The sequence below is a fragment of the Sipha flava genome, unplaced genomic scaffold, assembly GCF_003268045.1.
Source record: "Sipha flava isolate LNK unplaced genomic scaffold, YSA_version1 182_pilon_pilon, whole genome shotgun sequence".
In the NCBI taxonomy this organism is placed as follows: domain Eukaryota; kingdom Metazoa; phylum Arthropoda; class Insecta; order Hemiptera; family Aphididae; genus Sipha; species Sipha flava.
In genome coordinates this window covers 308,597-322,273 of record NW_020272252.1, presented here as the reverse complement: position 1 = coordinate 322,273, position 13,677 = coordinate 308,597, and the positions used below count along the sequence as shown (strand labels likewise).

The following is a 13,677-nucleotide window of genomic DNA, read 5'->3' as shown; positions in this document are numbered from 1 at the left end:
TCAAGAAGAAACACATTAATTTCACCCATTAAAAAAAAAAAGAAAAAAAAACACGAGTAACAAGGTTTACTTAAATTGTACAAGAATGTTTAACTTAAGTTTACATGAAATTATTTACATAAAAATGCTCAAGGGACAACAAAATGCACAAGACACCTATGACACATTTTACAAAATCATGTGTAATTTTAAAATGTATGAGTTAATATTTAAATATATATTTTAAATTTTGTTTAATTTTTGAAAACGCAACAAAATGTCCAACATTATATTACATTAAGTATTTACATAACAAGAAACATTGATGTAAAAAAAGAAAAAAATTATTTCAAGCAAATTGTAAATAATAATGAATTAAATTATCTTAATTTTTTTGCTCTAATAATATTCCTAAGGCAACAACCAACAGTGTGTTTATATATATATATATATATATATATATATAGACAGCAATGATAAAAATAACAAATAACTATTATAATTAAAATAATAAAAAAATATTAAAGAATAAATTATAATATGAGAGATTGAATGACAACAGATATTTCTACTATGCCCCCTCATTAAAACTGAATACATTTTTCTGTATTAAAAAAAAAATATATATATATATTTTATATCAATAATAATAAAAAATTTTATTTAATTATATCTAACTGTAATCTTATATAATCCATACATTTAGATTTAAGAACAAAGGAGTACAAAATATTTTGCCATTTAAGGATAACGAACCTAATAGAAATTACCCGGGTCCGACGACGATTGCCGGAGATGACGCAGTGTTATGTGTCGTCGGCGTCGGCACCGGTTGTGTATGTCATTTGCCGTCGCGTGATGCTCGACGACGCCTCGCTACATTCTCCGGATCCGCTAAAATAAAAGTAAAACAATTAAATTAGATTATTTAAAACTTTAGAAAGCTTATATTAAAATAGGTATTTATTTATTTGATAGCTAAATTATATTTAAGTACAAAAAACTTATTTAAAAAATTATTTTCAAAATTAAAATCAGCCAACTTGAAAAAGTAAAATATTGATAAGTTTTTTAAACAATCAAATATGCAAGTTATATAGTCTTGAGTTTATTTTTAAAGGAGTTACCCAAATAAGTAATAACAAGAAATATACATAATAATAATGTAATTATCAATATATTATACAATATAGACATATTTATAATAAAATAATAAAGTAAAACAAAAATTAGTTAATGGTTAATACTCCTAAATTAATGTATAAATAGTTTATACATAGAAATAAGAAAATTAATTAATGTAGTCTGGAGTATAATTATTTATATAATGTATGACTGATTTCAAAATATAAAAAACATCAGGTCATGTATATATAAAGTTGATAAAATTGTGATTCAAATTAACTTTTTATATAACAGATGATAAATTTTTATTTCAAAACCGGACATACATTACACATTTTACTATTATATAAAAAGTCAGTGTTTGTTTTTGTTTGTTTACAAAAATCTTAAAAACTACTAGATAGAAAAATTAGGGATCTCTACTAAAACATAAATAATATAAGACAAAATTTGATAAATTTTGAAAAATTGATTCGGTCTCCAAGTTCGATTGAAGTTAAGTGGCAATGTACAGTCAAAACTTGCACAGCATACATAATTTGAGATGAGTAATTTAGTACTTTAGTCTAATTTTGTAAGAATATAGAAATTCATTTTTAAAATTTTACTGAACACAGATTACATGTCACTTTTATCTATTTGATAAAAACTCGTGCGTATTTATATGTACGATTTTGTGTTTATTTTTGCATTGGGTGCAGTTTACAATTGCCGCTTTACGAGATTACTGTTATGTAAAAGTGTCTAAAATTAAAAAAAATAATTAAAATAGAACAATCTAACCCATACAACAATTTTTACTTGTAACGACGTGCACTGGGGCCAACTATATATATATATATATATATATATATATATCATCAGATACCATGATTCTTTTATTAATTTCAAAAGAGAATAAACCAGGATTAGATATTCATCTATTGGCCCACAACTTCTTAAAAATTATGAACAGTGAAAGAAGAAAATAACAAGTCAATATGTGCAAAACCAGTATATTTTCTTTTGAAACCAAGCACTTATGTATAGATAATTGTAATTATGACTAAAAGTTCAATAGTTCTTATTCAATATAGTTTGGTGTTTATATTAGTAAATTTTAAAATAGACTTAAAAGTAATAGAATCAATGATTGAAATTCTTACTTACTATTAGGCAACGTGCTCCGTGTTTTCCGCCTAGTTGTCTGTTTATCACCTTCAGCAGTAACAGTTTCTGACGAAGGTGAGGTTACTATAATTGTTTGTTTAGAAGCACTTGCAGCCCTGGTGTTAATTGTAACAGCTGTTGATTGTGGTCTGAGAGGAGTTTTATCAAGTTTAGTAGGGGTAGAAATAGTGGTCTTCTCCTTCTTTTCAATTGTTTTACTAGGAGTAGACCTATCACAAGACTTGCCGGCACATGTCCTGTTGGGTGGATGTGTATTACGATTAGAACGACGTGTAGGTGATGGTAAACTTGGTTGAGATGGTGAACCCGAGGAGGACACAGGTACAGATATTCGTGTATTTGTTCTATCAATATCAAAATTTTAATTAATAAAACTAACTAAAAACTACAAATTTGGTTTTTGATTTACAATACCTATGTGAACGTGTGCTTCTAGTAGAAACCACTGATTTTTTTGAATCTGAATCAGCTGGTATATCAATTAAAAGTTGTTCCAAAAGAGATTTATTTTCTGAGATAACATTCATACTTGTAATATCAGATTTTCCAATTATATCACTTTCAATATCTTTAAATTCAAAAATTTTAATTAACAAATTATTCATGTTGGCAGTTTACACTAAATTTTTTTATAAAACATCATTTTACTTACTTGGTTTCTTGACCACAGGGGCATCACCATCAGTCTTACTATCTTCAGAATCCATACGCTTCCTTTTCTTTAGCTTGACAGAGGGTAAATCTCCATCAGTCTCAGAAGAAGAAATCATGTGTAGTTCTGTTGGATCTAAAACATCTTCAATATCCAATTTGGGTGAAACAGGAGGTGAATCATCTCGAATTTTCTCTGGATTTGAATATGTATATAGGGCTGGTGTTACTCGAAATGGCTGTATATCATCTAAATCAGGAGAGTCTGCTGTATTTTGTTGGTCTACAGATAAAACTGGTATTTTTGTTTCTTCTTGTTTTAATGGAGCGGTTGGTTTTTGACCAGTGGTTTGATCATCTTTTCGACAAGGACTCTCACTTTGATTAGGACTTTTCTCTGACAGAGCATCCATAGATTCAATACCTGAATCTTCACCTTGAGTATTACCATGACCAGCTGGACTTTCACTTCCATTCATATTTTTAGCATCAGTCTGAACTCGTTCACATTTAATATCTTCAATTATTGGGGTTTCTATCCTCATAACATTTCTTATTTGAGGTGCAGTATCTTCAAGTAATCTTTGCTTTACATTTTTTTCAGATACATCAATTTCTGTAATAGGCAATGATAAATGCTCATCACGTTTTTCAACTTGAACACGTCCAACAGTCACACAATTTGGTTTATCAATGTCAAATTTTTGAACAAAATGATCATTACGTTTTGCAGTCAGTTGAAATTCTTTTCGTTTCACTCCACTTTCAAGTTTAGAATTTCTACTATCTTTACTTTTTGAATTGGTAACCTTTCGACTGACAATAGTTAAAGGTTTTTTATTCATATCTTTGTGAAAAGTGTTAGGTCCTTGTGTTTTTTGACCAGGTAAGAGATGGTTAGAAAAATGGCTAGATGGTAGATATGTATCAGGAGACTGACCACCTAAAGGTCTGTTCAATTTTGTCATTGAAGAATTCAATGTATGTGAACCTAGATAAAGTAATTATAATATTTACTAAGTGGTTATTAACTAAAGGTAGCTATATTAATATTACCTGTAAAAGGCATGTCTACACTTGTCCTTCTTTGATTATTTGATTGTGATCCGCTGGGTTGAGTTGAAGCATCATGTCCATTGTTCAATGACCGCTGTTTGTCATGAAAGTGATTTCTATTTCCAAAGGTAGCAGCAGCAATCATTCTAGCTTCTTTACCCACAGATGATTTAACTACATTTTTAAATAGTGAAACAGCACTACTTTTATTAATTTTTGTTTTTGTGTGAGTTCTTTCAACAATCCTATGTAAATTAGGACTATCTATAGATCCTGTTCTTTCCCTCGGTAAACATTTTTTTTTAGATTCCCGTTTTTTCACTTTATTAAAACTTAAGCTCATTTTGTTGTGTTTATCACTAGGCATGGACCTTAAAATAGAAGCCACTTCAGCTTCAGTCGGATATATCCTGCCAGGAGGTAATACAGGGTTGTAACTGCTAATAGGTTCATTAGAATCAACTGAAGAAGAAACAGGTTCTTCACTTTCTTCAACTCTTTTCAGTTTAACTCTTGAATCGTCTTCCTCAGTATTTTCTAGCTTTATTTGTTTTGAACAAATTTTTAATAAATCTTGGTTAGAGCTTTTAGTTTTTAAATGATTAATGTTAGTTTTTACTTTACACCCTGTTGATTTTTTACTTTCATCATCAGAGTCTTTCCATTTTTTCTCTTTTCTTGAACCAACTACCACAGCAGCATTTCTTCCTCTTAAAGAAATATGCAGAGGTGGTACACGAAGTCCTTCAGCAGAAGACCCTGATAACGAAGTTGATGGGCTTCCAAAATGCCTTTTATCTACTTTACATAAAGAACTGCCAAAGGAAACATCAACTTTATAAGGTTCTTTCTTTTCAGTCAATTTTAATCTTAATTTTATTTTCTCAGCAGGAGCGGGTAATGGACTGGAACGATGACGAGAAGATGCTTCACTATTAGTTGATCTAACAGTAGCTTCTGAATCAGATTGATCTGTTGTAGTGTCATTACGACGAGAAGTAGGTGAACCAGTATCTTCATCATCGGAAAATACAGAATTGGACCTATCATTAGTAATCGGAGAAGAAAAATTATAGAAATTATCATCTGTTGTTGGTAATTTTTTTATTTTTTCTTCTGTATCACTCTCTGAACTACTATCACTTGACATAGGTTCCATATCTCCAGTTAATGGATTTATAAGAAATTGCCGCTGTTTACCAGAGGATGTTAAAGGTGGAGATTTTATCGGTTGACTAGTTACCACACTTTTTTGAATTTCCTGAGATGCATTTTCAGATGGTTGTGAAGTAGCAACTAACCTTGGTTGCATATTGTTTTCATTAAAAGATAGATCAGGTTTTTTATTTACATTAGTAGTTGGCGCCTGATTAGTACCCTGTATATAATTATTAAAATTTTGTTGGGATGTTTCACTACATGAATATGAAGTTTGAGAAACATTTGTTATCTGATTATTAGGCACAGGATGGAATGAATTAGTGGAAGTGATATTTTGGGATTGACTTTGACTTGTAACCGATTGACCTTTTTGCTTTGTGGTAGAATCATGGTTGCTCATATTTGTCATTTGAGCAGACATCATATCTGTCCTTTGCTGCAATATGGCATTGGTCTGAATTGGTTTTTGAGACCCTGCTGGGCTATATTGTGTTTGTAACCTAATTTGAGGTTGACTGAACTGTTGGGTAATATTAGGCTTAGCTATAAGCTGATTTGACCCTTGCCTCATTTGATTGATATAACCTTGGTTAAGTTTAAATTGATTAGTAGTGATAGTGACATTTTGGGGAACAGTTTGTAATCGGTTTTGGGTAATTGATGAGCTTGACAAGATAGTGTGCCTTACAGCATAAGAGGTTTGTACATTTGGTGAGCCAATAATCTTTGAGGTTTGTGAGAGCTCTTGGGAAGGCACATTGTGTTTGTTGATCAACCTCGTAGTTGATCCATTAGGAGATCCAATGGAATCCATTCGATTCTGAGCACTGTTGGTAACTGAATCTGGTAGCTTTTGTAGCCTTTGGACGACTTGAATGTCCGAAGCAACATTAGCAAATGCAGATTGGGTAAACTCTGAACCAGAAAAGCCATCTTGATTTTTCACTACATTTGGAGAAGGTATTGATGGCTTCTTATGTTTGTCCATAGGTGGAGGCATTTTTCCCGCACCTTCATTTTGTAATAGATTAACTAACAATGGACTTGAGTGCACAGATGCATTTACATCTCCTGACCTTTGAGTTTTAAACACTCCATTTTGAGATCCTGGATATGGTGGTGGAGGTGGAGGTGCTGTGTGCATTGACTCTCGGTTGTGTATGGTCTGAGCAGCTTGGTTCATGCTTACAAACGGCCATATGTGGGGTCTTGGGGATGGTTCTGCCGTGGAGGGCGAAGGGGGTATCGGAGGCAATGGGGTAGAGTCGACAGCCACAACGTTGGGGCTTTTGAACTGGGGTGTCGGTAATTGAGGTGATGGAGACTGCAGAGCAGGAGATGTGGCTGAAGCCATAGCTTTGATCAGTGAATTTACAGCAGCAGTTTCGTCTGAAGTAGTTGGCTGATTGGTATTTGATGGGCCAGCTGATGTTCTTAAAACTAGCTCTTGGTTTTCTCCACCAAACCGATTGGTGCCCAATCGTAACGAAATCATCTAAAATCAAAATATTTTAAAATACAATACAAAACTAATAATTTATTGAAATTAACAAACCTGATCGCCTTCCACCTGAACTGATAAAATTCCGAGCCTGGAAAGAGTTGCATCTCCTTGTTGTGCCAACACCTGAAGCTTTGAAGCAGCTTCTCGTGGCACAGTAATAGTTACCCTTACTGAATTCCATGGCTCGAGTTTGTTTACATAAATCCCTTTCTCTTCAGCCGAACCTAAAAAAAGTGATGAATAAAATAATAAAAGTTAATAAATAAATATTGAAAATTTAAATAATATTATTTTTTCTTTCTGAATATTATTTGTATGAAGTAAGTACCATTCATGTCTAGTCTACATTGCATGCTATGGGTTTTTTAATATAATCTACAGGTGCTTGTATAGTTCCTAATAAAAAAAAAAAGAAACAGAAACAAAAACAAAAATATTAACTTAATGAATTAATAGATTTTTAATAGTAAATATTAAAAAAAAATACCTGGAAATAGTAGTTTGTTAAGATCTACAACAATCTTTTCAAACTTTTGGTTAAACTGAGGGTCATTTAGGTCCCCTTCACATGTAACAATGGTTGTAACCAATTGGGTAGAGCCATCGCTGTCAGCGGCCATTTCACTAAAATGATTATTTTATGTATATATAATGTAATTTAAGTTTATTTAAATTATAGAAACTTACCATAACCAGACCTTTCATTTTCTTACAAATTGGTTTTAAATCCAACTAATTTTTTAACCTGAAAAATACATTTTAAAAATATATTAATGAAGTGTTAATAAAAAAAGGTTTAAATAATATCAGTGATCAGTTATTCAACTAATATAAAATTTCTAAAATTCAGTGTATTTTGATCAAATTTCATAGTAAAATATGTAGTCAAACTCAGTTGAATTTGAATATTATTTAGAACTCACAATTACATACATTTTACTATGTTTTCTTAACTCAATAAAATTCCATTATGACTTTACTAAAATTTGGAGTTGTTTTTTTATACCTATATAGTTGACTCAATAAAAAGAAACTAATATGTTAACAAATAAGACATTAAATTGAAAAATAATTAAATACGAATATGATAAGGTATGAAAATAGTATTTAAAATAGCAGAATAGGTAGACATAAATAAATGGGTAGCAAATTACTTTTATAGATTCATGAGCAGAGGATTTTTTTTTTAAGTTTGTTATAATTATGACAAGTATAAATAACATAAAAACCCCTGTCTATATATATATATACAAATATTAAATTAGGTTATTCCAAATTAAAATTATAATTAAAATTTTATTCTACAATTATTAAAAATGTAGATGCTGTTTATCTAAACTTTGAATATAAAAATCAATTATGAACTAGAGTATAATAATGTAAGGGACTAAGATTATTTTTCAAATAGAATGATCACACACATTTAATAATCATATAGGAGCCGTTTAATATTTAGATTACTAGGATAGCTATACTAAAATTGTGTTAAGTAACAATTTTTAAAACAGCTACTCTTCTAATTTTTTTTGAATAACATTAATTATAAATTTATTAAAATTTAATTTAATTTACTCAAGGATATTACTCTGGTAACATAATAGTTTTTGACAAAAAAAATTATATAAATCAAAGTCCAAAATAAATAATTTTAATAAATAAACCTACTTAAAACAATATTAAAGGTGAATTTAAAATTATAAAAATAAATATTTAATGACAAATGTAAAGAATTTAGATTATAAATACTATACCTATGAATTTTAAGTAAAATAAATTAAGTGATAATTATTTATAACAGTTCAGATGTTATTAATATCATAAACAAAAATTTAAATTATTAAATATATGTAATTAGTTTCTTTTTGAGTTAAATATTAAAATTGTAAATTTAATACTACAGTAATTTTAATGTCAACACTAAATTATTGTTGCCATACTAGTTTTCATAAAAATTATACAGTTAAATGAAATAAAAATTGGAAAATAATAAAAAAAACAAATTAAATCACAAAATAAATATTAATGATGATCATTTAAAAACCTAACTTCACGGTAATTAATACCAATAGCTTAGATTTTAATTGAAAATTATTCTCAATGAAGAAAATAATATCTCTAACCATGAATACTATCTATCAAGTGTATATGTTTAACTAGTTAATTTATTTATTGTAATGTGTTAAAACTTATCAAAATTAAAATAATATAGTAAAAAAATAGTTTTATTTTACAAATATATGATGGCTGGTTAGGTTAGTTATAAATATTATTGAAACAAAATATCTAATGCAACCACATATATACATATATATTATATTTTTAGATAAGCAAGGAAAATATAATAAGCGTGGATAATAAATATTAGACAAATTAATCTTAAAGTACGTCATTTAACGTAAAATAATCAATTTTGAACAATGCACAATACTAATATTGCTAAATCTATAATCATATACAATGAGATACTTTAAGTTTGAAAGTCTATCTAACAAAACGAATAATTTGAAAGCAATAAATTGAAAATATTTATTACATAAACTAGGTTAGGTTAGTTCTTTTCTCAAATAAAACAAAAGCATCAAACTTTAGTTTAATAAATGTGAGTAAATTATCAAACATACCAACAGCATTAAATATTTTGACTAGACACCACTAATGTAATGAATTATTTTGGAGCAATTGTAAGTTTTTGTATGAAAAACATTATGGAGATCAAAATGATACACCAGGCCAATAGAGGGTGACAAATAGGCTTACTAGGGAGAGTGAAAAATTTACTATTGAATAGTGTATGGCAGAAAGTAAAAAAAAAACTCCAACCCCTCTTCCATGAGGAACCATAATAAAAAAAATAAGAGGAAGACTAAATCCAGGCGCTTATCGTGTGGTCGCAAGAGCAGGTGGCCATAGGTTATCCGGCCACTTAACAATGGAAACACGAATGCTATGATATTCGGCCACGGATCTGAATCTAATGGATGAGAGAGACTACACGACAAGGGGATCCCGACCACCATTTTGTACAGGCGCGGGGAGTGGAGGTACACCCACCGCCGAGGCGGCAGACACGTTCCGGACGATAGGCCTGAAACGCCCGAACGGACCAACGGCACTAGATGTCTACGGCATGTGCCTTACCCGGGTTACGTACATATTCCTGGTCGTAGTGTAATCCAACGGACGGTGCTGCACATCGGAAACTTTTTGCGCACACACACACACACACACTCGTAGTATCGCGCACTACGCACGCACACACATACGCACACACACACGAACACAAGAGAAACGCCGCTGCGTTTACAACAAAATTGGTTTCAGCGAACTTGTGACAACGGGACGCGCACAGATTGTAAACGGAACGTACACGTCGGTGGTCGCGAACACTGCGTATCCGTACGGGACGACGACGGTATTTCGTAAATCGGGGGTTTATTATCGTGTTAAATCGCGAAACGCTACGGGACTACGGAACAATAACAAGAGCAGCCATTTGCAATGCACATCACTGGCCGTTGCAGTGCAGCCAATATATTAACGCGCCAAATATCCCGCGATTTCCATCGGACGAACACACGCCCCGGCAAGATCGCGGACATCTGTCTCGGTTAGTCCAACAGTCCACAACCAGTTGGTTGCACTGCACGCCGATATTATTACTGTCGTAGTTGGAGCCGGGAGGAAATTATAAATTCAAATCAATGCTATTTACCAGCGACTTTCATATGCGTTTAATTTTTCCCGAATACTATTCTGTCTTCTCTAATTTTGTCGATAACATGTCTATCGACTTTTATTCCCGTGATGATACCCAAATCGGAACTGCGTGTTCAGTATTCAGTGGGTTGGTATGCTTGATAACAAAATTATAACCTCCCCTAAAGAATATTAATTGTTATCAAATACAAAAAATTGTGACCATTAACACAGATGTAATTCAATTAATAAAAATATCCTGAGCTATATCACCTTCCAATATTTTGCAACAGATCAACACCAAAACTGATTTCAAAAAAAATTTTAAATAATTTAAATACAATTGTTCAACGTTTACTTAATTATCATATTTAAAATTGCATTTAGTCATATTTTATTGTTTGTTGTTACACTTTTTAAGTGCTTAAACATTGTAATTACAATCAATAAAATTTTCAGAAATTTGTTTCACAAATAATAATAGTTCTTAAATTTCAAACTATAAATTAGAGTTTAAAATAATTTTAAAACACTTACGTTTACTACAGTAAAACATATAAATATAAACATTACTTGTATAATAGTATTAAGAACAATGTTTTAAACTATTCATCATTATTTTACTGATAAAATTTTAACTATAGGCCCATGGTTTTTACACAAATACATGAAAATAGCTCAATACAATCAGTTACACATAATAATTATATTTTATCAATACAAAACTGTATTCATTAAATTTTTTCTTCAAATAAATTTACATACAACTAGTTAGTTACATTATTTCATAGGTTATTAATCATCAGCAGGGCAAGAAGAGAAAAGTCCTAGTTTCCTCATTCTTTCGAAGTCCTGATCAGCATCATAATTTCTACAAAATAAAACAGGTTAATAATGTCATACACAGTATGCAAAATAAAAATTTCCTTTACTTGTAAAATTCAGCATAGGCTTTCTTACGAGGTTCACCAACTGAATATTTGTAAGTAACACCTGCTCCAATGGATAATATAACACTTAATACAAGGTGGAATTTAGTTTTCTTTTCATAAATTCCACGCAATTGTGGTTTAACAAGTTTTTGAACTGCTGCAGAAGACATGGTTCTAAAATAAAAATTCAAATTTATAATAAATATATAAGTATATTATATTTTCAAATGAATAAAAAAAAATTAACTGGTTTCTCAATTTTTAAGATTTTTGGTCTCTTTATATGATAAAATATCTAATCAATCAGAGTAATTTTCATCAAACTTTAATTTATTATAAAAAACCTATTTAAATTAATTTTAGTCTACGAGGTACAAATAATTACCAAACAAAGAAGTCACACGCATTATCATAAAAATATGAATTAGAATAATTTAATACATTATAAAATTGTTAACTGAATATTCAATAACCTCTCTAAAACAATATTAATATTAATAGAGCAAAAATTCAACAAACTGACCTTCATACTAAAAAATGTAATTCATCGATGTTAATGTCTAAAGTGCGATTTTTTTAAAAAATAACACTATTATTTATAATTACCTGTTTTGTGAATGAATAGTAATCCAAAATATATTAATAATTTCCAAAAGGTGAAATAAGTTTTCAAGACAAATTGAAGTTTAGATCGAAACACAATTTGGATCGTGATGCACTAGGGAAAAAATTATCCAAAGGTTTAATAAACATATGTTTAGCTGTTATCTACGGCACTATATGTCATGGAAGAAAAGCTTAATATAAATTTAAGGCATTCGATATTGCAGTAATTGGTTAACATTGATGTAATTAAAAACTGCCAAATAAACATGTAACAATAATTTCATAATTGCAGTATAGTCGATGGTTAATATTCCTGACATTTATGCATCCAATACTCAATATTATGTTCCTAATTCATTTTAATATTATTTGTGACAGTCTGGTTTGCTTGTTTAGGGGTGGCATTAGGGGGTGACAAAACGGGGCATTTGTCCAGGGCTTCACGCCTTCCAGGGCATCGCGCTTAAAATTTATTAAAAATGTTTTGTACGAAAATCTCATTAAATAAAACGTGAAATGTGTGGATCGCCTGGCAAGTGCGATTTCTAGAGAAATCTGTTGGCCTGTCATAAAATATCAATTAACAAAACAATATTATACTTAATGTGTCATGTATGCACCAACGACGACCCGTACGGCCGCCGCACAGTATGGAACCGGGATAGATACATAGGAAATTAATTTTATCATATTTCTGAGATTTAATCATTCATTACCCGCGATATCGCGTGAAGCTGTCACCGAGTCTGATTACATGTTATCGTCTTTAAATGCGGCCTACACCTATAAGTGACTATAATACTATTTATAATGTTTTCTTATAAACACATATTTCTGGATAAATAATCATAGTTATGGCATTTTTGATTAGGAAAAACTTGTAAAACTATAATATTAAACGTAATAGGTATAGTATTATCTCATTTTTTTTTCGATTTACGGCGTTATTTCTTAGGATGGCAATATTGCTATAGGTAAAATAATTTTTGCCCAGGGCTTCGCAAATAGTAACGCTGGCCCTGAGCTATTCAACTTCGTATATATATTTTACAAAAATATCTGTTTTGTAGACACTGTGTAATATACCGTGATATGTGAATCACAAAGGCAATATATTATGTCTATGGCAGCGGTTCCCAAAGTGTGTGCCTCGCAGGAGCGTATTTAAACTTACTTCTAAGGGGGAGGGGGGGTGACTCAAATTATTTCTTTAATTCAGGATCAAAATTTACAAGTAAAATTTTTGATAATATTTATATCAGGCGAATCCTTAATATTTGTGGTTTTTTTTTTTTTTAATCTAATGCCGGATCCACTTAGAATGGTCTTTTGTGTAGTTCTTTTTTAACACTTATCTGTGTTTTTAAAGTTTTGCTTGTGTTTTATGTAATTTTTCACTAAGTATTGACTGGGTTTTCAATCCAAATAATATATATTATTTATCGTTATAAGACATTTAAACGTTATAAGCAATTGAGCGTTTAATGCTTTAAATAATTTAAACGTTATTCAATTTAAGCGTTTAAGCGTTATACAAATTTAAACGTTTAAAAAATGTTAGCGTTTTGCGTTATTTAAATTAGTGTAAAATTTGAAACGTTTTCAAATGTAGTCATACTATAAAATAAATCATAATTTTTGTTTCTTAATAAAATACCCATTACTTATATAAAAATTGTCTTGGTTTAAAAATTCTCCAGGGGGGTTGCCACCCATCACCCCCCCACCAAATACGCCACAGGTGCCACGATGTCTGTACAAGGGCGCCGTACCGTCATGGAATACTATCGGGTCTAA

The 13,677-nt window shown here is 30.4% G+C and overlaps 2 protein-coding genes across 5 annotated transcripts; both read right to left on the bottom strand.

Moving 5' to 3' along the window:
• Window positions 1-626: 626 nt before the first annotated feature.
• LOC112680973 lies at window positions 627-10,161 on the bottom strand. 4 transcript variants are annotated; one of them, XM_025551234.1, is made up of 9 exons: window positions 9,785-10,161; window positions 7,334-7,391; window positions 7,134-7,270; window positions 6,698-6,870; window positions 3,982-6,637; window positions 2,927-3,916; window positions 2,689-2,842; window positions 2,254-2,618; window positions 627-873 (listed from the first exon to the last, which is right to left on the bottom strand). In XM_025551234.1, the coding sequence occupies exons 3-9, from the start codon at window positions 7,264-7,266 to the stop codon at window positions 821-823; spliced, it is 4,524 nt and encodes a 1,507-aa protein (XP_025407019.1). In that variant the 5' UTR covers window positions 7,267-7,270; window positions 7,334-7,391; window positions 9,785-10,161; the 3' UTR covers window positions 627-820. The 4 variants fall into 4 exon arrangements, with proteins under 4 accessions (XP_025407019.1, XP_025407016.1, XP_025407018.1 ...); XM_025551231.1 differs by having other exon boundaries at window positions 734-873; window positions 2,250-2,618; XM_025551233.1 differs by having other exon boundaries at window positions 734-873; window positions 2,250-2,618; window positions 9,798-10,161.
• Window positions 10,162-11,032: 871 nt separating this feature from the next.
• Window positions 11,033-12,016, bottom strand: LOC112680972 (cytochrome c oxidase subunit 6C). The gene is made up of 3 exons (XM_025551230.1): window positions 11,881-12,016; window positions 11,275-11,448; window positions 11,033-11,213 (listed from the first exon to the last, which is right to left on the bottom strand). The coding sequence occupies exons 2-3, from the start codon at window positions 11,442-11,444 to the stop codon at window positions 11,138-11,140; spliced, it is 246 nt and encodes an 81-aa protein (XP_025407015.1). The 5' UTR covers window positions 11,445-11,448; window positions 11,881-12,016; the 3' UTR covers window positions 11,033-11,137.
• Between the last annotated feature and the right edge of the window lie 1,661 nt (window positions 12,017-13,677).

Coding starts and splice junctions, on each gene's coding strand:
- LOC112680973 (XM_025551231.1), bottom strand. CDS start 7,266: ATGGCCGCTGACAGCGATGGCTCTACCCAATTGGTTACAACCATTGTT. Junction 6,871..7,133: donor TAACAAACTACTATTTCCAG/GTATTTTTTTTT, acceptor CACTTTTTTTAG/GTTCGGCTGAAGAGAAAGGG. Junction 3,917..3,981: donor TGTAGACATGCCTTTTACAG/GTAATATTAATA, acceptor TACTTTATCTAG/GTTCACATACATTGAATTCT.
- LOC112680972 (XM_025551230.1), bottom strand. CDS start 11,444: ATGTCTTCTGCAGCAGTTCAAAAACTTGTTAAACCACAATTGCGTGGA. Junction 11,214..11,274: donor GCCTATGCTGAATTTTACAA/GTAAAGGAAATT, acceptor TTTATTTTGTAG/AAATTATGATGCTGATCAGG.